Source organism: Brienomyrus brachyistius, unplaced genomic scaffold, assembly GCF_023856365.1.
Source record: "Brienomyrus brachyistius isolate T26 unplaced genomic scaffold, BBRACH_0.4 scaffold50, whole genome shotgun sequence".
Taxonomy (NCBI): Eukaryota; Metazoa; Chordata; class Actinopteri; order Osteoglossiformes; family Mormyridae; genus Brienomyrus; species Brienomyrus brachyistius.
The window spans coordinates 485,042-508,187 of NW_026042325.1; the positions used below are offsets into that span (position 1 = coordinate 485,042).

Consider the following 23,146-nt stretch of genomic DNA (forward strand, 5'->3'; position numbering starts at 1 on the left):
TCCTGCAGAAAGCTCAGGAATCCACAGCCATGGCTAGAAGCAGTTAATTAAAATAACACAGGATCAGCCATTAAACACAAATTGAGTCGAACACAGTAAAAAGACATTGTACTGTAAAGGTGTTCAGTGTAGCTTGATGTCAAACGTTCTTAAAGCTTAAGAGCTGAACTAGAAGAAGCAGCAGCTAACCATGTATGTGTAAGCATGTAAATCTATTAACGAATGAAATTTATATAAATCTTTACCCAGCCTTTTTACTGAGGCCTTATCCTTCAACCGAAGTTAATGAACAAAAATAATCAGATTCCGTCTTCAATGGTTTGTTATCAAACAGCATTGTTTAGTATGTTCCCCATACTGCGGCAAACTGATAAGAGAAAGACAAACATGCTGTATCCCGAGGTACCTTTCACCGAAATGGAGGTCCTGCTTCAATCTTAGATTTTGGTCCGACATATTTCCAACATGGAAGTGTTAGGAAAGGTAGATGGCGCTTTACCGTTAAATGTCATTCTGTCAAAGAATATTCTGAAAGTCTGATATTTGATTTATTCTGTTTGGAGGACATGGACTCAAAATCAAACAGTACACAGGAAGGTATGTTTTAACAGAAACAATCTGTTGGAAATTCCTTGCTAGTATGTAATTTACAGTCACTGAATAGAAGTATGAAGAGGCTTGTTAAATGAAACGTAAGTCAATTTTATTTTATAAAAGCATTTTACAGCATCTAGATATTAATTATCATTCATTCAAAGTAATCAATCCTATTCCTTTTAAGAATATAAACACTGATAACAGCATTTCTCTAACCTTGCTATCACAGATGTCTTCATATCCCAGCTTCTACAGCACGGACATCAACATCTCCCGTTATCTTCACAAGAACAAAATGAAACATCACTTATGCCAAAGCTGCCCTGAAACATGCCCTAGATCAGCACCATTTAATCCAACACCAAACAAACTGAGCCCACGTCTCTCGCCATTAATACATAAAAACTGCATCAGCTGTTTTCCAACGTGGCTATAAAAAATCCTCTTGCTATAGAGCAGAATAGAGTCCAGAGTCTCAGACGCCGAACACGTGCACTGACCCAGCAGCCCAAACTTCATCACATCAGACTCATGCTCCGTTGCTCCTGTAAGAACCACACACTGATGCCAAACTCTGCTCTATAGCAGGTCCAGGAAAAAGCCTGAGCACTTGGTCTGAAGATGTATTAGGAGCTTGTCCGATTTCTTCAGTTCCTGCCTCAGCAAATCTTAAAATACTAGGACAAAATCAAAAGACTGGAAAAATATTTTACTTTATTAAGATTCATGTACCAAATGAGTGACATTTCTTAAGCCTGATTCAAATGAATGTCACCCAGATAGCAAAACATACTCATGTTCCCTGATTGTCTCTGTAACAGCTTGGCTCGCCACACAACTAATTAACCCTTTAGGTTTCGCAGAAAATCAGAGTTTGGAATGGGGAATCTGTAACATTCTCCTTTTTTGGGGGATAACATGAAAAAATGCTGACTTACACAAAAGAGAAAAAAGAATCACATGATTAGTCATGATACACTCACAATACTGCTGCACTTTCGGATAACGGAACAGCAGATTTCTATTGCTACATTTAAAAAAAAGATATGAAAATCTAACTTATACAGGAAAATTAAATGTAATGTTCAAAAGTTCACAATTCCAGATTTCATGTGCAAAAAAAAAAATCCAATATGATGATTCAATAAATTCACCTCCAATTATGAAGTTTTTTTTTTTTCTCCGCTGGTCATTCTGCTGCTCACAAAGACTCTTTAAAACAAAGATAAAAAGAAAGCCATGGAGGATGGGGGCAGCAGAGGGGCGCGCCCCTGCCCCCGCTGTCCATGTGGCAAGCCATCAGAGCCCCCTTTACCCTGTCTTGACGCAGTAAAGGTCCTTTAATGTCTTGAGCTCCTCGATCAGCGTCTTGTTTTGGTTCTCCAGCACGGCCACGCGATTCTCCAGACACTTCACATACTCCTTTTTCTTTCGCCGACACTCACGTGCTGCCTCCCTTCACAGAGACAGAGGCCAGCAGTCAATGTGAATGTTAGACACCGTCACACAGCACAGACAGACCTCCCACTCTGAGAAATGGTACCAGCTGGTGATATCGATTCCCATAGTTAACACCACTTCACTGGACCATACATTTCATTGCATGAATCCAACTCCAAGAAAACCCCATTTTCCAGAGAAAAGGCATTTTTAACATGTTTTAAATAGACAGTAAATAGTTCTGTGAGAAACAAGACTTCCTAAAATATACAGAGGTGTTCTATTTATGCGAGAAACATTAATTTGTAACAATCAAAATCATGCTAACAAGCTGGAATATAAACATTGTTTTTTAAGTGTTTAGTTTTGTTCAGTTTTATTAATAACTGCTGTGCCTGAGCGATTGTGCTTTGAATGTTTCCCCACATGTATGATTTGTGACTTGGGGCCGTGAGCTGTGATCACAGCACATATTACGGTGAATTCTGTGGTAGCAAACCCGTAGTGGGTCATCCAGATCCCAGCCACCCCCAAGCTGCATGCGCACCAGCCTGCAGCACTGCACTGGGCTCCCTGGGCCGGCACCACTAAGCAGCAGTGAGCAGCAGCAGTGAGCAGCAGCAGTGAGCAGCAGCAGTGAGCAGCAGCAGTGAGCAGCAGCAGTGAGCAGCAGCAGTGAGCAGCAGCAGCAGTGGGCAGCAGCAGTGGGAAGGACACACACCTGTTCTTGGCCAGTCTGATCTCTCGCTTTATCTGGGGGTCATCCGTCTTGGTGCTCTGGGAGGGGATGCTCACGGGGGAAGTCATGACCACCGTTTGGGGGATGGAGCTGGTGGTGGGTGCCGTGCGGATCTGGTAGGTCTGAACCTCTCCTCCAGCACCTGAAAGACACAACCAGTCTCAGAGCTCGAAGATGAAATGGCCATGTACTCCGAGGGCCTTAATGTACTCCGAGGGCCTTAATGTACTCAGACTAGGAGTTTGCCTCATAGACTGTAATCACTGTGCAAACTGAAATCTCCTTAAGAAACACGCAGGCGTGAGCAGAGGTGGCATGTGGACGTTTGAACTTCAGATGTCTCACTTACTCTGCACCACCACCTGGTTGCTGGGCACCAGAATCTGCTGGCCGTCCGGAGTCTGTGCATACTGAAGGATGGTAGTGCCTGGCTGTGCCGAGCCCGAGTTGGTCATGGTGAGCGTCTGCAGACCCTGCACGCCTTCACCTGGACTGGTCAGCTGGATGGTGCCATTAGGTGCGATCGCAACTGTGAAAGAAAGACACCGTCACCTGGCATCAGCAGCATGGCGCATATAAGCTGCACACAGCCAGTAATTATCCTGCAGTAAAGCAGCTCTGGGTTAATATCTGCCCACCCAAATTAAGGATAAATAAGAGGCTAAACTATACTGACTATATTTAGATGGTTTTTAGTTTCAGAAGACCAAAGCATGAAAAACAAAAACTTTATTATAACTTTTGAAAATCATAAGTCTTTTTGTCAATTTAATACCAGAAGTTTCATCATCCCAACCACCCATGAAAGCACAATATATACATATTAATTTCTATTTCCCCAAAGTGTGTGTCGATATATCAATGTACTACCCCTTTACACACTTACTTTGAATATTTTAAATAATATAAAATCACTCCAGCCATGTGACAGATATAAGAATCAAAGGCTGCCTAATACAAACCTAACTGTAAATACGAGTATTTTGCAAAATGTAAGAAATACATAGTAAGCAAACTTTTCATATTAACCTTTCTCAGCTTTAATTTTTCCTGCTGACCTCTGAGTACAAAGTGCTGATGCTCTGTATTGCTGGTATAGGGCTGCACAGCATGCAGCTGCTACAATCTAGGTACTCAGCTATGCAGCCAGGGGGATCGTTTGGACATGCAGGTGTCCACTGCACAGCCATGCCCAAGAAAACGAGAACACTTCTTCTTAAGCACATCATATGGAGGGCTGAACGTCAAAAAACCGGTTTGTATCTAATGCTGAAATACTTACAGCTAATTACATAGGCTCCCATATGATGAGTCAGTATGTCCTTTTATATTATAAAAGACGATGAGGAAATATCTCACTCATTGCAGATTTGATATTCATGCCTTGGTATTCAATAAGATTTCCCAAGTCACTTTTTGCAGTTTATGATGGCATTAATGTGTTTTGGGTATCATGCAAGTGAGTGTTTTCTAAAAATATTTAGTTTAAAACCATCTTACCAGTTTTTAAACACCGTAAAGATATACTGCTAAACAGACTGCAGACAATACTAAACTGCCAGAAATGTTACACTGAAGACACCAGCCAGCAGCATTGACTTAATAATGAGAGGTTTCTGAAAGAGCAGAAAACCATAGTAAACGTGAGCAGAAGCCTTACTGTACTGGCCCGTGCTGGTCTGGTAGATTGGAGTGGGGACAGTGACAGTGGTCATGGCTGTGGATGCTGCACTCTCCTCCTCCCCCTCGTTTCGAGATGCCACCTCCTCCGACGAGAGGTCATTCAGAATCTTCCTACAGGTGACAGGCCAGTAATCAGGGTCACTCAGCGGCCAGGGCCGTCCAATCGTGTTCCGTGAGGACCATGGTGTCTGTGTTTTCTACTGCAACTCAGCACTCAGTCCTATAAAATTAGATAATCTGCTAACTAGTGACATTTTATTGGATGTTTATGTTCATCTGTCAACTAAATAAAAATCGGAAAAATTTAAGATCTGCATCTGAAACACATATTCCTGAAGAATTACACTCTGAGGATTCTACAATGGCCCACTGCTTCCAGGATAGGCTGCGGACCCCCCGGGACCCAATAGGATAAGCTGTTTGGAAAATGGATGGATGGATGGATGGATGGATTCTACAATGGCCCATTGCTTCCGGGATAGGCTGTGGACCCCCCCGGGACCCAATAGGATAAGCCGTTTGGAAAATGGATGGATGGATGGATTCTACAATGGCCCATTGCTTCCGGGATAGGCTGTGGACCCCCCCGGGACCCAATAGGATAAGCCGTTTGGAAAATGGATGGATGGATGGATGGATTCTACAATGGCCCATTGCTTCCGGGATAGGCTGTGGACCCCCCCGGGACCCAATAGGATAAGCCGTTTGGAAAATGGATGGATGGATGGATTCTACAATGGCCCATTGCTTCCGGGATAGGCTGTGGACCCCCCCGGGACCCAATAGGATAAGCCGTTTGGAAAATGGATGGATGGATGGATTCTACAATGGCCCATTGCTTCCGGGATAGGCTGTGGACCCCCCCGGGACCCAATAGGATAAGCCGTTTGGAAAATGGATGGATGGATGGATTCTACAATGGCCCATTGCTTCCGGGATAGGCTGTGTACCCCCCGGGACCCAATAGGATAAGCCGTTAGGAAGATGGATGGATGGATGGATGGATGGATTCTACAATGGCCCATTGCTTCCGGGATAGGCTGTGGACCCCCCGGGACCCAATAGGATAAGCCATTTGGAAAATGGATGGATGGATGGATGGATGGATTCTACAATGGCCCATTGCTTCCGGGATAGGCTGCGGTCCCTCCGCGACCTAGTAGGATAAGCGGTTTGGAAAATGGATGGATGGATGGATGGATTCTACAATGGCCCATTGCTTCCGGGATAGGCTGCGGTCCCTCTGCGACCCAGTAGGATAAGCGGTTAGGAAAATGGATGGATGGATGGATGGATTCTACAATGGCCCATTGCTTCCGGGATAGGCTGTGGACCCCCCGGGACCCAATAGGATAAGCCGTTTGGAAAATGGATGGATGGATGGATGGATGGATGGATGGATGGATTCTACAATGGCCCATTGCTTCCGGGATAGGCTGTGGACCCCCCAGGACCCAGTAGGATAAGCCGTTAGGAAGATGGATGGATGGATGGATGGATTCTACAATGGCCCATTGCTTCCGGGATAGGCTGTGGACCCCCCGGGACCCAATAGGATAAGCCATTTGGAAAATGGATGGATGGATGGATGGATTCTACAATGGCCCATTGCTTCCGGGATAGGCTGTGGACCCCCCGGGACCCAATAGGATAAGCCATTTGGAAAATGGATGGATGGATGGATGGATTCTACAATGGCCCATTGCTTCCGGGATAGGCTGCGGTCCCTCCGCGACCTAGTAGGATAAGCGGTTTGGAAAATGGATGGATGGATGGATGGATTCTACAATGGCCCATTGCTTCCGGGATAGGCTGCGGTCCCTCTGCGACCCAGTAGGATAAGCGGTTAGGAAAATGGATGGATGGATGGATGGATTCTACAATGGCCCATTGCTTCCGGGATAGGCTGTGGACCCCCTGGGACCCAATAGGATAAGCCGTTTGGAAAATGGATGGATGGATGGATGGATTCTACAATGGCCCATTGCTTCCGGGATAGGCTGTGGACCCCCCGGGACCCAGTAGGATAAGCTGTTTGGAAAATGGATGGATGGATGAATGGATGGATTCTACAATGATTATCATTCGGCCAGCTGATGGAAGCCAAACTGAGTAGAGATAACAGAAAGAACAAAGTATGCGACAATTTTGCAAGAAATGAAGATTGAATTCATGTCTGACACAGTTAGACAAAGTTAAAATCCTTGTTAAGAAAACTTTGATTCTGAAGTCATTCTGCCTGTATCTATAGTGGATATAAAAATCCAGGCTTGGAAACGGAAGGATAGAGAACATTTTTGCAGTAGAAGAGTAATAAAAAGTTACCAAGTCAAGGTGCACTAAGCTGACACACTCTTACCCAAAAAGACTGAATGTTGTAATAAAATCCAAACATGCTCCAACGAAATACTATGATTAACCCTCTGGGGCCTAGGGGTAGGGAACACATTTCTTTCGATATCATAAATTATTAAATTATTTCTTATGTTTGTTTTGGCATTACACTCATCTTAATTTAAAAAAAAAAATCAAACTATGGTGACAAGGCGGCAGTACCTGTAGGAGGGGCGTCTGGCTAAGAGCTCTCGGGACTTGTGAGATGAGGCAGCACTGTCTGAGGACTCCTGGGAGTCATCACTATCCGACTGACCCTATGCAAGGAGCTTGGGTGAGATAGAAAGACAGGGGGAGAGCAGATTCGAAAACAGTCAACCTCTTATATGCGCTACCCGCCTTACCTGGCTAGCCTGTACCTGAGGGGACTGGATGACAGATGACTGGGCAGACTGGATCACCCCTTGGACCTGGAATTGACCCCCAGGGAGCTGCAACACAGTCACCGGGGAACCGCCAAGGGACATCTGCAAACACAGTTTTCCCCCTTCCTGTAATGCGTAGTGCTTTCCTTCATCCAAGGGAGGCACTATATTCATGTCATACAAAGCTGCCAATAACTTCATCTCCATCATTTTAGTTAAAACCTTGTGCAATTAAAATGCACTTTTTCATGATGCAAACTCCTACACCATTAATCACCTTTTTCTACTATTACTAATATATACAGTTAACTACTAAAGTTTTAAAAAAACAGCAACAAAAGGGCTAAGCCTCCATGAGTGACCATAATCTCTTAATTGCAGCATATATTCTGCATGTTTGTCAATAAGTCAATGGAATAATATTCATCATGGACAAATTTCATAATCAGGTTTTACTGATTTTGGTGAAAAATATGGTAAGATACTTCATTGTTACTGCAGCTTGTACAAAATTTTGCATGGCAACAGTCTTTAAAATAGCCGACAACACAGAATAAGACACCCGGTAAGGTTCACTTGAGTTAGAAAAAGCTGACTGGGCTTATCCTGGAATGTGCCTTATGCTGTTTTAAAACTTGTCCAATAGCTGACCATTCGTGACCTGTGGATACAGGCTTTAAATTTTGGAAGATTCCACTCCAGCAGCATAGAGATGTTTCATGAGAAGTATAATCATTCAGAAAGGCTTTGAATTTACCGAAATTATTGTTCTCTAAGGGCTAACCATGTCAGGAAAGTGAATCCCACATAACAGAACTACCAGAACCCCTTACAGTGGCTGAAAAACACCTGAGCCTCTACAGGGTTCCTCTGACATCTGGCACAGATGTATTCATCTGGTTGTTCAATGATGACTCATCCGACCATACGAATCTTTTCCACTGCTCAGTACACTACTGCCTGTTGTTTGTGTCACTTGCCAAAGTATATTTTCAGTGTTTATGCACTTCTACCTGAATACAGCATCCCTTTTCTGAAGTTCTCATCAGACCACACTTGTTTAAACTATGTTCTCATGTCGTACACTAATGACTCCAAGTCATTTATCTGTTTCGCCTTGCATCCTGACCCATGTGTAGCGACCTAAAACATGACGGGATGCTAATTGTTTACTTCCACAGGAAACATCCCTGTGTGGAAGTACCTGCTTTCTATGTACTTTGAATCTTGCAGAAAAACAGAAAAGACCTGAGCAAAATCATTGGGGACTTAAATATTAAAGTGGTGCTCTTCTTGTTCAATAGGACACCAGCTGCAGCACCACTTTGGAAGGACCCTGGTAATGGTGTGTTATGTGTCGCGGGTGGTTTTATACACAAAGACTGCTTTGTCCCTCGAAATGAATAGTTCATGAGTTGGTAGCACTTTCCCAGAGCCAACCACACATAAACCTGTAATGACCTTCTAGCTCTGCAAAAGCCAATTTATTGGCTGCAAAGTAACTGCTCCCTAGAAAGATAGCAAAAGGTACTCGCTGGGTGGAGACAAGTGCATCTTGATTTAGGAGACAACTGGTGCTTTATGCAACTTAATTTATGAGTACGCATCATTTCTGAAAATATTTATATACTTTAATGACTTGGGAGACCAAATAATACAATACCTAACAAATCGATAAAGAATGCACCAAAAGCTACAGCACAGCAGCTTACTGGAATAACAGAGATTCATGTTGGTGTACCAGTAGCACTTACCAATTTCTAATAAAACCGCAAACTGAAAACTAGACCCTGTTGTTTTTTGCAAAATGATAATGTAGATTACCAGTCTGGCCACAAAGTGGCGCTACACTCAAATGAAGATATAACAAGATTCCCTTAGGGAGATGGGGTGCAACCTGTTCAGCCCCATACCTGCTGTGCAATATGGGAGATCTGGGAGGCGCTGATGGTGGTGGGGATGGTGATGGTCTGGGAATCGTTGCCATTGGTGCTGCTCTGCTGCACCCCCTCCATCATCACTGCGAGACACAAAACCCCATCAGTGCCTAAGTGAAGCTCTACAATTCGCTGTCCTACAGCATACAGTCCGGACTAAAAAAAATAAAAAATAAAATAAAACTGACAAAGAACCTCCCATTACCATCACCACCATCACCTCATTCCACCCCGTCCCCCATTTTGACTATTTCCTGGTTGTTTAAGGCTTGCATTAAAAAAATTATTTCTGCTGGATGGTTTCTTAAGTCCCCTGTTACTGAGATCACAACAGGAAATTCCCATCTACTCATTTCCAAGGGTATGCTGGGAACCCAGAGGAAATCACTGTGCTAAACACAGGAGTCAAACACCCAAAAAGAATTGCAGGAAGTAGTCTCTCGGTCCCAACATGTGCATACATGTTCTGGCATAATCTGCTACTAAATGTCTTCAGATCACAGAGTGAAATGTATTACATTTTCAAACACCTTACAAGGCCTAGTGCCGTCAAAAATTCAATACCCACAAATCATAGTATGGGTATATATAACATGGCTTAACAGCCAATTACAAAGTTTTTGATCAACCTTATTTTACAGTAATGAGTCATTAAAAAAATAGAACTTTCCATTCGCGAGAAATTCAGACAGTAGATTTTTTTTTATTAATAGGTTTACCTTAAAACACAGCAATATGTGTTAATGTTACCTGTTTATTGCTCTTTAGCTTTTAATCAACTTTTAAAATCAACAATCTTTTTATTATAACATTAAAGGCAAAACAGTGGTTTTAATCAAACTAAAATTGGTACAACGACTAAACAAAAAAAGTCCATCACATTACAAACTAAAGGCATTCCATATAGAGAATATTGGAAAGCAATCGATGTGTAACTACTCCCGGCATCTGATAAACTGACAGAACAAGCTTATTAAAGACTTGAGTTCTTATTAGCCGATTAGCTGCCTGAAACAAGCACGCATAACAATCTAGATCTCAGATAGCATCAGACACCCACTGCCTGCCACGATGACGGGTATGTCTCTGAGGCCTCCAACTGCGCAACACACCAGCCATTTTTTTAGCAATGTCCCTGAGAGTCTCCACTGCACATCCATCTCACAGTGGATGGTGCTTTGACTAATTATTGCATATTTTTTTCCTGATCACACACATAGCCTTTGTGATCCTCTACTTTTCAGGTGACTATTGCCATAATATATATTTGGAAAAAAACAAGTGATGTTTCTATAGTAAATCATCTTTTTAAAGTCATGCTCACTACTGTCAGTGTTGCTGTCACAGGTGGATGAGGAAGAAATGGTAAAAACATGAGTCCTTCCTAAAGATTTAATCGTTGCTTTATTGATCCCCGTGGGGAAACGACTCCCTCAAGCTGCTCTTTTTTGTAGAGTAAGTTGTCCGTGAAGGGTAGCCACCTGTAGCGGTGCCCAGGGAGCTGGGGGTTAAGGGCCTTGCTGAAGGCCTTGCTGAAGGCCTTGCTGAAGGCCTTGCTGAAGGCCTTGCTGAAGGACCTGCAGATGTGCTGAAGCTGGGTTTTGAACCTGCGACCTTCTGATTAGTATTTATAACTTGCAAGTAGGGTTTAAGTGATTATACTGTCGCAGTTTACATTGTCTTGTTATTGCATAAAATCAGCAATAAATGAATCCTTCAAAACGTATCGTTCAGAATTCCACTTAAATCAATAACATGATACTTTGACAATTCTATTCAATATTGCTTCAGTAACTGCATTAGTGTTTTACATAACATGATCTTGCATAAGTACATCTGACATCATCAGAGCAACAAGCACAAAATAAGTGATCCACCTCTGTTCACATCTAGCAATACTAAAATTCAAGCATTTATTTATTTACATTTTCAATATGAAGCATGACGACAGGTATTAATAAAAAAATCCATAACCTTTGGGCACATGCGTAGAAGAGTCTACTGAAAAACTGATGGTCAATAACAACAGCTAAGACAAAAAAACAAAACCAGCATGACACAGAAGACTTGACGTTATGACAAGTAACACGTGTGTAGCAGACCCAAAAAATAAAACTGAAAAACATACACTTGTGTGTACATATATTTTAAAGTAGACTGCGCACATGCAAATCCCACCAAAAGTGATTTAAATGCATCTTTATCCCGGCCACTGATACCATCGCCATCGATAAATGGAACTTCTTGAAAATACCAAATATCTTACAGGGTGAAAAGAGGCCTGCTGACACGATATATACGGTTAGCTAACCTGACAAACCAACTTAAACGACTATCAAAACGACTTACTTAACCCATCCAGGTTGAATTCCATATTACTCTTAAATGCTGATGCACAGCCTGACTCTAAATAAATAACTAGCATAAAATGGGAGCTACAAAGCACAAGAAAAAGCAGCAGTGCGCGGTGTAAAGTGTGAATAACTAGTTGGCTAACGCCTTAAAGGTTATGCGCGGTATCCCGTCTACTCTGGTGCGGTTCCGGACGCCGAACTGGCGAGCTCACTAACAAACCAACGGCGCCTCACAAACTAGTCGCCCTTCTGCGGCACAGCCAGCGACTGTAACCCGCCTCGGCGAGCGAATTCGCTCCGTGCGGCGCAAAAGCAAGTCACTGGCACGCAAGTGCCCGCGTCAACACACGTCAGCGATACGGGGAGCCATTAACACACCTTCCCCTTCGACAGCGACAAAGAGCCGGGAGGCAGCCGCCATTACAGGTCACAGCTGGAGCGAGCGGGACGCGCGGCGGCGACGGTTACCTTCTCCACGGGACTGACAGGCTCTCGGCGCTGCCTTTGCTCCTATTACAACAGGGATTGGAGTTTATCCGATGGAACGTCGTTTGTTGTGTATATTTTTGTGAGTATGAGTTAAGATGTTTTTTTAGTCTACCAGCTATTAAAAAAATAAAAAGGCTTTTTTTTCCCTTCAAAGGGAAAGCGGCTAAGCTGCGCGCCTCCCCTGCGAGGACGCGTGACGTTTTTTTCGCTACGTGTTCTGCGATTGGCGGAGAGCAGAGGAGACCGCTCACGAGAAGGGGGAGGGAAGGTGGGGTGGGCGCGCTGCGCGCTGCACGTTAGCCTGAACAAGTTTTTCACGCCTAAAAAAACACTGGAGGTCTGGTGTTTTATGCCACATTTATCATTGCAGCACAGATTACAGGACGCTGATTAGTGTGGTTTATTTTCGCGTGGTCTTTTGTTTGTGGTGCATTTTTGGAACTAATATTTATTAATGTTAATGGTCAGATCAAGCATCAGAATGGTTGTTATTGCCAGATGAGGTAGTTTGAGTATTTCAGAAAATGCTGATGTCCTGAGATTTTCACCCACAGCAGCTCTCTGGAGTTTACACAGGATGGTGCAGAAAAAAGTCGTATGAGCGGTAGTATCGTTGAGGAAAGCACTCGGTGATGAGAGGGCAGAGGTGAATGGATGGACTGGTTTCAGCTGACAGAAAGGCTAAAGTGATTTTAAATGAACTCTTTACAACAGCGGTAGACAGAAAATAATCTCTGAATTTGCAAATCGTCAGACATTGAGGTGATTGGGCTGCAACAGCAGGAAACCACATCCATTCGTGTGAACTATGAACAGGAAGCTGAAGCGACAGTTAAAGACTGGAAAAATGTCTCCTGGTCTGATGAATCTCAGTTTCAGCTGTGACATGCAGGTGTTAGGGACAGAATTGGGTGTAAACAGAATGAATCCATGGACCAAGCCTGCGTTGTGTCAACAGTTCAGGCTTGTGTCACCAAACACCTTTGTGACAGGTTGTTGTTAATGTCAATTGGAATTAAATGCATACAAACTATATCTGAGTTCTGCCTAATAATTCTTAAATGTTTGCAAGGTCAATCCACCAAACGGTAAATCCATTTTGCAACTAAATCAAGTATTACATAAAATTATATTGATTTTTTATTTAAATGAAAAAAATGAATGGACATGAATTATCGTGTCAGAATAAGATATGTAGGTAGTATACTTCTTGGGAAAGTTTAAGGCATTCAGTCATCACAAAAATGCACGTGTCATCAAAGAGCCTTAAGACTGACAGAAGACAAGATTTCTGGAGGAATTCTGTCTATATGGTTACTTAACTTGGCAATGACTAGACTGCACCTAATAACACAAAAAAGTTCAAGACCTGTACAAGTGAAAATCATGGTGATATGTGGGTGCCCAGCTAATGATTTCTGTACTTTGGGAAGGGAATTCATAAAAGATACCTCATTATTAAATATTAAACTTTACATCAATATTAAACTTCACATTTTCTAGTTGAGACATACTTTTGAACATTAATTTTAATTTTTCAATTGGACATAAAGAGATATCAATAACACAGCACTGCAGCAAAATAAAAGCTTTTTATTTTATTATTTTTTTGCCATTTAAATATAAAACAGTTATCACCAATGTACAAAATGAAAAACGTGATGGTTGGTTGGAGAGTAGGATGATGAAACACTTCCCTAAAATTCTCAAGGAGAGCTAAAATGCTCCAAAGCCTTAAGGTTTACATGTGTACCTCTTTCCTATCACTGCAGTAGTCTTAAAATCCACACTGTTGCCATCACCATCAGAACCAGAACTAACCCAGGTTAAAGAAAACGTTCACAGCATAGGAACAACGCAAACCCTTCATGTTTACAAGGGATATCAAAGATTCATGGGATTTATGATACTGCTTTCCTGGTCAGATGTTATTTCCTCCAACATGGCCTACACCCCATGCTTCTTGACATTAGCTGACCCTTGTTGACCCAAAGAGCATATGCACTTGTGTTTTTAATTCTCAAAACTGTTTTAGCTACATGAACATGCTCACCAGTGTAAGACGTCTGGAATCAACTGCCGTTATTTGTTGCATAGTGTTAAAAGCTGCACTGAGACACTGCAGCAGTTCCTGTAGGTGTTTCTGGCTGAACTGCACTGCACACAGTGTACTGTACATATTGTTTTTGTACATGGAATGACATGCTGGGTTTGTTTCTTTTTCTTTTTTTTTTTTACACAACTGATGCTTACAATCGGAAATTCATATAAGAATGAAGCTTCCTGTCCTTAGATATTGCTCCTAATAAATTCACAATCTGCTTGCTTGTGCTCAGATTGCATCGGACTTGTGCTTTGTCTGGGAGTCAAGGCACGCCACTGACTCTTACCCCGTCTGACTCATGCTTTACACTCCAGGAAAACACGTGACCGCGACTCACACAGTCTATGTCAAGCTAAAACCATCCCAGAATATCTGGAGCACACCCTCAAACCCTAACGTGGAATGACAGTAATGTAAAGGTGAAAGATATGACAGAAAATGAGGCCTGGGTCTAGTCTGAAGCAGAATGACCAGGCGAGAAGCACCCAGAAATTACAGGGGTTGTGCAGTTCAGCATTTGCGAGTCTGTACATCATGGTAAAACAAACCTGTGAATTTGAATTTCTACTCAAAGCTCAAATAGGAGCGTTAAAAGAACCCTACACTGCTAAAGGTAAAGACGTCCCACAATCTTAAACATCTCTCTAAATATTCTTAATTATTCAATATAGACTATTTTACATGACAAATGCATACACATACAACATATCTTTTCTTAAATAAGGAAAGGAAAAACAAGCACCTATACAGTCTACAAGGTCTACAATTTTCCCTTGAACCCAGAAGAGTTGTTACTGAGTTTCAGTGGATATCAGAAATATCAACAGCATTTTCTATGTTTTCACCTGTTTGAAACTATGGAAAGAAGACAACTTTAAATTCTGCAAAAACATAAATGGTTAATTACAGCCTGTGGTTGAACAAAACAGCTGTTTAAGCAGAGCACCGACTGTTGGAGAGGTTATAGTGCGGCATGTTGCCAATCATTACATCACACATTATTTTGAGTCATTCAAAAAATAATTATACATAATAGAAATAATATACAACCAAAGTCCTTTTGGCTCTTTCCTCCTCTTCTGGTTGATTATAGGGCTTCCACGTTCAAAAAGAAAATTAGGCCGTATGTGTGATTAGCAGACCAGTTCGTATTGTCTTTAGATATAGGCATTGAAGGTGAGATCAAACGAAAAATATTATCTAGCCAAAAGATGGCACAGCTTGGCAAATTACTGACTCCTGACAGAGGAATCCCCCTTTTTTGCACTGGGTTTGACCTGAGCCCAAATATCCCTTTTTCCAAGCATAATTCCACAAGGTCTCCTTGTTCTCAAGCTCACACCCAGGGAATTCCTGTTCGCAGCAGACACTGTCCCTGAAGGACCTGCTGGACCAAACAAATTTTTGACGATTAACCACACAATACAGGTTGGTCCCTGGAGGAGACACTTGATGCATGGACTTAGGAGAAGCACCATAGCCAACAAAAAATAAACTCACTTCAGATCTCTCTTTTTCAGAACAATGCGTGCTTATGCTTGGATGAAGGAGTGTTGGAGACTGTGTAAAGCACTAAGTAAACAAATGAAGGTGTTTCTCCAGTGTTCTATACAGGTTAAAGTGAAAGGCCAGTCCAACAACACAATTAAACATTCTACGGAATGCAAAAATGTGCGTGATCAAAAACAAGTAAAACTACATGGTAATGGTATATGTTCAGTAATTCACTAAATTCACATATTTATTCAATATATAGAAAGGCACCAACACCCTACAATCGCAATGATGGTTACAGGTTCATACTGGATCTTCCAATGTTTCTTTGGGTTTTATTAATTTTATTTGACATTGTAGTCATGTTAGTCATACCAATTTCTCAATTTTTTTTTACCAAATTATTTCAAAGGCTCCGGGGGGCGGGGGGCAGCAGCTGAGACTGACTGACACCTGTCCCATTTGCCTGGACAATTGAAATTGCCCCCCCCCATTTTGAGATCCCCTGTTTTGATTACCAACGATCACAGTACTATGCTTTAGCATCCATGCAAATGCAGCATCAGGTGCCTTTTATGTCTATAATCACTGAAGATGCCTTACTTGTGAGATTGAGAGTTTCAGTACTAAACCAAATCGTATCACAGGAACCAAAGTGAGATCAAACTTGTTTTCACTAGTAAAGTGCTTTAAAATTTTAGAGCAATATAGTAAAACAATCTCAATTTTATGATGTCTACAGTGGGATCAAAGTGGTATTTTTCATTATTACCATCAGACAATCATTTTATTTATTTTTTTAAAAAGCATCAGTATTTCTACCTGAAAGCTATGCTAGTGGTCTGTAAACGCCTGATCTGGTCTGTAAACACCTGGTCTGGTCCCGTGCCTCATTGTTTCATTGTCACAATTTCTGGGTTCAATTACAGGCATCTATTCCCTAAGTTTGCTGTAACTACAATAGGCAGTCAAGACAGTTTGGCGGATGTAGTATCCATCTCATTTAAATTTCCACTGAAGGGTTTCCATGGTAGCACAGCTGTCACGTGTTCTGGTCCGGTAGGTTGCAGAAACGCGATCAGTGGTGGGGGAGATAAGGGTGTCTGAACACCTGCCCCTTTGCCCAACATTTGAGGTTCCAATTGCCCCCCTAGTCGGTTAAATGTAACAAACACAGACAAAGTCAAATTTACTGAGGGGGACAAGCGGCTAAGCACCTACCCCATGAAAGGTCTCTGCGTGGCACTGATGAGGATCGTTTTCATTCAAAAAAATTTATTTCCCACTTAGTCCAATGGGGCTTCTCTAAGGTTCAGGTATTTATCCTCCAAAGTGTGAATAAAGTGCATAAATGGATCACAGAACTTACTCTGCAGCTGCGCCCCTTCAGGGTATCACCAAATGCCTGTTTTTGTTGTTGCTGTTTACTACAGTGTTTTCACTCCCACTAATCATTCTATGTTCCTTCCTCCTCCGAAACAGGTTATTCACAAATAGGTCAGTCATCCAAATAATTGCGGTCAAGTATAAGGTCAGTCAAGTAATGTTTGCGCAACAGTAAGATGTACAAGTTAAAAACAACTAAGTAACTGCAGTGTCTGACTAAAAATATGTAATATCCACACTTGTAATTATACTACTTTGCAACCCTCGACTCCTTGTCACTTAATTGAATCCCCCCCACCACAAAAATAAGGTTAACATAAATGCAAGGGGAAAAAGGGAGAATATAATGGGACATCCACACATTCGGTAAGGCGAGGTTCTCTCCTCATCTCCTGAGGGACTTGACTTTGCGTGTGTTTCAACCGATGCCTTACTCACTCACACACAGTGTGGATCGACCGCTCCATCTGTCAGACAACGCTTGGGAATAAACAGATTACACGCACTTACATAAAAAGACAGTTTGCAAGTGAGTCCGCCTGAGTCCGTGTAGCGTGAAACCTGAATGACTAATGTCCATGTTCAGGATCATAAGGATGATGACGCTCTGTTCACATGTCAAGATTCCATTTAAAAAGTCCTTGGTTCGCCTCCCTCTCGAAGAATCCGCAGAACGAGCTTGAGTGTGCTTATAGGCACGCGGAAGCAGGCCGTCACGGCAGGCCGTCACGGCAGGCCTAAAAGGGTCAGGAAAGTAATGCCAGGCCAGGAGCTGCGACAGGGCTTCAGTGAAGATGCTATGGCAGACGGTGATTGGGAAAGCAGTCTCACCTTCATTCCTCTGGCCTTTTTCCTTAAAGGGAACAAAATGGGGGGGGGGGGGGGGGGGGGGGCATTTATGGAAAAGGGAGCGGAAGTGATACAGAAGTGAGCAATGCTGAATAAGGGAAAAGCAAATGGAAAATAGATGTCCACTGTTCATGATGTGTGTGGGATCGCCCAAGTGGGGCGAGTGAGGGAGGGAGGGAAGCCATGACACTCATCTCTATGAACAGAAATACAAGTTGCCTCCTCCACTACTCCCCCTTTCCTCTTTCCTCCAAGGCCCCTCTGCATTCTTCACCTACAAGGACCCCCAAGTGTGGCGGCTTCACTGAATGGGAGGCAGGGAAGTCTGCGCGTGGGTCGATGGGGTGCAGATCCCGATGGGTTCCCAACCCAAATATGCTGCACAGTTCATCCAGGAAGCTGTTACGAGGTGTGTGGTTTTGATGGCCGGCTCGTCGACGACATGCCTCCGTTGAGACATGCGCATGTGCACACGTACATACTGGGACCACGAAAACCGTGTCGTGTGTGGAATGGTGGGGGGGGGGGGTCGCCAAAATCCCCCTATGGAACACCCCCCCCAGAGAAGCCCAGAGTCGTCCCCACGTAGCCGGACTTCACATGTTGTAGGCCACGTAGATGGGGTCCAGCTGGTCGGCCAGGAAGGAATCTCTCAGGTGCATGCGCTGCTTCTCGCCCCGGGAGTTTATGGGGATGACACCAGGGTCCACGATGACCACCACCCCCACCACCAGGTGGTGCTCTTCCAGAACCACATTGGTCACCAGCGGCACCAGGTCCAGCGCGTCTTGCTCAGAGCCACAGAGTTCTGACACCACCACGAGGAGATTGGTCCATGTGAAGACAGCGCTGCGGGAAAGGAAGGGAGAGAGAGTGAGTCATCCTCATCATAACTGAGGCGTGGTGGAGGGGCGGCTTGTTCGTAGGAGAGGGGGGTGCATGCAGACGTCACCTCTCGCCGATGCTGCGGTGAGCGCGCGACACCGACGTCTCGATGTCCACCGGGTGGTAGCGTAACCCTCTCAGCTCCAGGGTCTCGTCCAAGGATCCCACCACAAACAAGGCATCATGACGTTCTAAGGAAATAAAGGCCGCAACTGAACCATTCTTTCCCATTACTGCTCAGCTCTGTTACTCAATAACTACGCCAGATTCACAGTTCTTACAATTGCCTAACAAAAGAGACAAAACTTGCACTTCACTCATTTCACAGAGCGTTCTCTCATTGTAAGAGTGAACAGATGACACCTTCCTTTCCAAAGCTGATGTTTCACTTCATAGCTTTGCAAGTAAAGTGCACAAAATTTCAGCTTATTTTGCCTTCACTAAGACTTGCGGTACTTTTCAAACTGTTTCAAACTCTGCTCCCTTAACCCTCTGGGGTCTAGGGGGAGGGGACACAGTTTCACTGACTGGGGCATGATCATACATTTCTTTCAATATCAAACTTAATCCATAGCAAATAAATTATGTCTTATATATTTGTTTTGGCATTACACTCATCTTAATTTTAATGTACTTTGTAAATACGTAAATATGTTAAATATATAATTTGACATCAGAGTATAGACATTGCAAAATGCAGTTTGGAAAACCTGCAGAAACATAATAAAAGTACATAGTAAGCAATGGTGGCAGTTTGTTTTGATCCCAGATGTCTGATCACCAAAGTCTTGGCTGCATGAAGATGACTAAATGGTGTAGTTGCAACATTCACTTGGATAAATAAATAAGAAAAACCAAACGCATGTCACTATTTCTGGCTCCTTCCATTGAATATGTAGGAGCTCTCATGTGTATGAATGAGCCATTCACACCTCGCCACATCCCCCCCCCCCTTTTATGGCGCTGATGGGGATGTATCTGGAATGTGGTACACCTTTGTGTTGTTCATCAAATTACCATGCGAATGCGATTTGAATACGCGGAAATGTAGCTATTTATAATGCGAATAGTATGTTCAGGTGAGGGCGGCACTTCACGCCCCCGATGCAGGTAAAACAAAGAAAGGTGACATGGTTTACATTTTTGCCGATTTCACCTAATTTGAAAAAATGCTTCAGACAATGGACGTTTTGAAAAGAAGACAGATTAGTCAGCATTTTTTTCATGATTCTACATAAAGATTTAGGCGAGATATAAACTGAAATAGACATGAAAAATACGCTGCATGGCCAACGACATGCTCGTCCCCAGAGGGTTAACCGCTATGCCACCTACAGGCTACCTTCTACCATCCAAACATTCAAACTTCACACTCTCATCCCACTGACCTCCGCTGGCATCCAACAGCTCTGTCCTTCTGACGAAGCCCAGGTAGCCAGTGCGGGCCCACAGCGTTTGTGGGTCACCAAAGCTCAGCCTCAGATTGAAGTGGTCCGCCTGCAGGTTCTCCTCACCGTAAATGGTGTAGTAGCCACTGGCACTGTGGGGGCTGTTGACCCAGATCTGGGACCGGGAGCAGAGGGGAGATGGGTTAGACAGTAGGGGGCGCTGTAGAGCACTGTAACATCCTTGGAGGGGGGGTACAAAAAAAAAGCCCAGGTACCAACCCAGAGACGTCACTGAACCGCACTCACCTCCCCCAGATGGGAGTCCCCCAGCGGACCCTGCGTCTCAGGGTTCACTATAACCACACGCACTCCTGGGAGGATCTGGGGGCATGTAAAACAAACCCAACTGGATATCAAGTCCATGAATATAGTCTTTAGTAGGTCACTGTTCAGCAAGCTGAGGAATGTCTTCAGAGAAATCAGTGGGAAGTAGTGGTGAATTCTGGGTATAACATGGGCACCTGGCACCAGGGTCACTCCCCGGGAGACTCACCGTGCCCGATTCCATGAGCGGAAGGCTCTGGGGGGCGCCGCGCTCCACCAGCCGCACCCTGGAAGACACGCATCACGCTCAGTACCTTCTATTCACCCTATGCTGAACCCCCCCCCCCCCCATCCCACGTTGCCCCACCTGTCGTGCCGAAGAGATTTCATGTCCACATAGACAGTGGAGGGGTCAGGTCCAGTGGTGCCCTGGTGAAAAGACATGGAAGAAACAATATCACTGCATCTGGTACTAGCATAGCTGGGGTATTTAAGATGGGGAAAGCAGAGTGGGCTGAACAGAGTGGGAAAGCAACAGCGTACAGCGAATCTCAGCGCCATGCAGCAGGCGGCCGGCATCTACCTGCAGACAGATGGCCAGATTGACGCGGGAGCTGAAAGCCGTACTGACAGCACGTGGGGACAGGCCCAGGTCCTTAAAGAGCTTAGAGAAAGACTGGGTGAGGGCCAGGCGCGGGCGCTCCTCAGCGACCACCACGCAGCTTCTCACACACGTCAAGTTCACGCCTCGGGCCTGCGCAAGACAAGAAGAGGACAGGCCGCGTCAAGCCGAGGTCAGATGGCATGGTGCCGCCGTGCCAAATTTCTCCCGCCTGCCAGATTCCTTCTTCCTGCGACGTAATGCTCAGCTGTTAGACCGATGATGCAATCGTGATCTTGCAGTTTCAAGGTACCCTGAAAGTTTCAAGTTCACCCATACGGCTACAGCAAGTTTGCATCAATAAACTTTGCTTGCTAATGCTTATTAAAAAGTGTTTTTATTAACTTGTTTTTGTTTAGTTCAACAGTATAACCGACATGTTTTGTTAGTTTATTAATGTTTATTTAGTTTGAGAGCAGTAAGTTTTGATTACTTATTTAGCTCAAATATAGCTCAGATATTTAACTCAAAAGTAACGTTTTATTGGTTTACTTAAAATACGTTCGCGAATGTTTTAAAGGGTGTGTTTTTATTAATAAAAATCATTTACATTTAACTTGATCGTATAACCAACACATTTGATTAGATTAGCAATGTATATTCCAATCAATAGTGAAATGTTTTCTTAAATGGTATGATTTTATTACCTCAACAAATCCACATACTTAGATCAAATTGATTGTAAATAACAGTGATTATGTTTTATGGATTATAACTCTATATTTAGCTGTATAGCAACATGTTTGCTGAACCGGCATGATTTTCATAATTATTACTATGATAAATCTACAATATTAGGGATTACTTTGCCAATAAGCATTTAATTGCAGGTGTAATTGTATTATCACTAAAGAGCTGAACATACATCAATGATGCAATAAAATCCAATCTAATATAGATTAATAATCTAATTCTTATAGAATCAATAAAACATATTGCTATTGAGCTAAATATCGATTAATTAACTAATAAAACATGTTGTACTATCAAGCTAAATGTTAAGGAGTTCTTAATAAAAACACACTTTTTTAAAAAACATTAATGAGCATAGTTTATTGATGCAAATTTGCCGCAGTGGTAAGAGTGAACTTTCAGCTTTTGGGGGACTTTCAAACTGCATCACCGGGTTGCATCACCGGGTTGCATCATCGGTCTAACAACTGAGCGATACGTCACAGGCGGTAGGAATTTGGCATGACAAAGATATGCGCATAGGAGGGTTGTAGTGATGCTGTCTACACTCACAATATACTCAACAAAATTAGACTGAAAAACTAAGATCTCACAGTTCTTATTTATTCCTTATTAGGCATTTACGTTTACAAAAAAAGCTAATTTTTTCCTTGCGGTTTTTTCCTTGTTCTGTAGGACTCCAGTGCAAAATGCAAAAATAAAATCTCAAGGTAAACAGATTATGACCCACTTGCATTATCATTTATGAATGATTTTGTGCCACAGTGCATTGTTACACCCTTACTGCATAGCTGGCTGCCCCACCCACCTTGAGTGCCTCCGTCTGGGTGCCCAGGCCCTTGGTGCACAGCTCCATCACGGAGTAGGAGCAGAATGTGTCCCGGATGCGGTACTGGCTAAGAGTGCCGAGCCAGAGGGGTAGTGAGGTCTCCAGCTCCTGAGGGGGGATCAGGATGGACTGGTGCCCAGAGTAAACACTGCATGGAGGGACCGGGAAAAAGTGGAAGCATTATCCATCCATCCATCCATCCATCCATCCATCAACCCTTAACAGGGAGCCTATTCCATGTAGAAAAGGGTACATACAGGGATATACCCTGGCCCAAGGGCAGTCAATTGCAGAACACATGCACACACACCCTCTACTGGCTATTTAGAGACAGTAGTTAGCCAAGTAGTTCTGAGGAAACCAGAGAACCTAGAGGAGAAGAGGCTCTTGCTCTGGATATGTGAGGCCACAGTGCTACCCACTGAGCCTGGAAAAATTCACTCATTCATAGTAGGCCAGCACTGAGGTGGACCCACAGGGAAGATCAGATCCTGACTGAAAAGTTCAACACCAAGTCCTTCTTCACATGCGTCAG

At 43.4% G+C, this 23,146-nt stretch overlaps 2 protein-coding genes across 11 annotated transcripts in view; both read right to left on the reverse strand.

The window, feature by feature from the left end:
* Window positions 1-678: 678 nt before the first annotated feature.
* Window positions 679-12,237, reverse strand: atf1 (activating transcription factor 1). 9 transcript variants are annotated; one of them, XM_049000394.1, is made up of 8 exons: window positions 11,978-12,237; window positions 9,132-9,238; window positions 7,198-7,320; window positions 7,016-7,110; window positions 4,437-4,570; window positions 3,126-3,305; window positions 2,759-2,918; window positions 679-2,053 (listed from the first exon to the last, which is right to left on the reverse strand). In XM_049000394.1, the coding sequence occupies exons 2-8, from the start codon at window positions 9,234-9,236 to the stop codon at window positions 1,909-1,911; spliced, it is 942 nt and encodes a 313-aa protein (XP_048856351.1). In that variant the 5' UTR covers window positions 9,237-9,238; window positions 11,978-12,237; the 3' UTR covers window positions 679-1,908. The 9 variants fall into 9 exon arrangements, with proteins under 9 accessions (XP_048856351.1, XP_048856350.1, XP_048856349.1 ...); XM_049000393.1 differs by lacking the exon at window positions 11,978-12,237 and adding an exon at window positions 11,888-11,945; XM_049000392.1 differs by lacking the exon at window positions 11,978-12,237 and adding an exon at window positions 11,505-11,835 and having other exon boundaries at window positions 7,213-7,320.
* Window positions 12,238-13,571: 1,334 nt separating this feature from the next.
* Window positions 13,572-23,146, reverse strand: part of dip2bb (disco-interacting protein 2 homolog Bb) — a 50,310-nt gene continuing 40,735 nt past the window's right edge. For both annotated transcript variants that reach the window (XM_049000389.1, XM_049000388.1), the window contains 8 exons: window positions 22,591-22,759; window positions 21,012-21,182; window positions 20,796-20,857; window positions 20,658-20,715; window positions 20,411-20,485; window positions 20,105-20,279; window positions 18,784-18,907; window positions 13,572-18,680 (listed from right to left, as the gene is read on the reverse strand). In XM_049000389.1, coding sequence (XP_048856346.1) covers window positions 18,428-18,680; window positions 18,784-18,907; window positions 20,105-20,279; window positions 20,411-20,485; window positions 20,658-20,715; window positions 20,796-20,857; window positions 21,012-21,182; window positions 22,591-22,759 — 1,087 coding nt within the window. In that variant the 3' untranslated portion in view covers window positions 13,572-18,427. The remainder of the gene's footprint in view (window positions 18,681-18,783; window positions 18,908-20,104; window positions 20,280-20,410; window positions 20,486-20,657; window positions 20,716-20,795; window positions 20,858-21,011; window positions 21,183-22,590; window positions 22,760-23,146) is intronic.

Bases quoted from the DNA above. Each gene is read 5' to 3' on its own strand.
- atf1 (XM_049000391.1), bottom strand. From the start codon at position 11,580: ATGCTAGTTATTTATTTAGAGTCAGGCTGTGCATCAGCATTTAAGAGT. The intron at 9,239-11,504 runs GTAAGTCGTTTT...TGTGTCTCGCAG, and splicing joins ATTCAACCTGGATGGGTTAA to TGATGATGGAGGGGGTGCAG. The intron at 4,571-7,015 runs GTACTGCCGCCT...TGTCACCTGTAG, and splicing joins GCCAGACGCCCCTCCTACAG to GAAGATTCTGAATGACCTCT.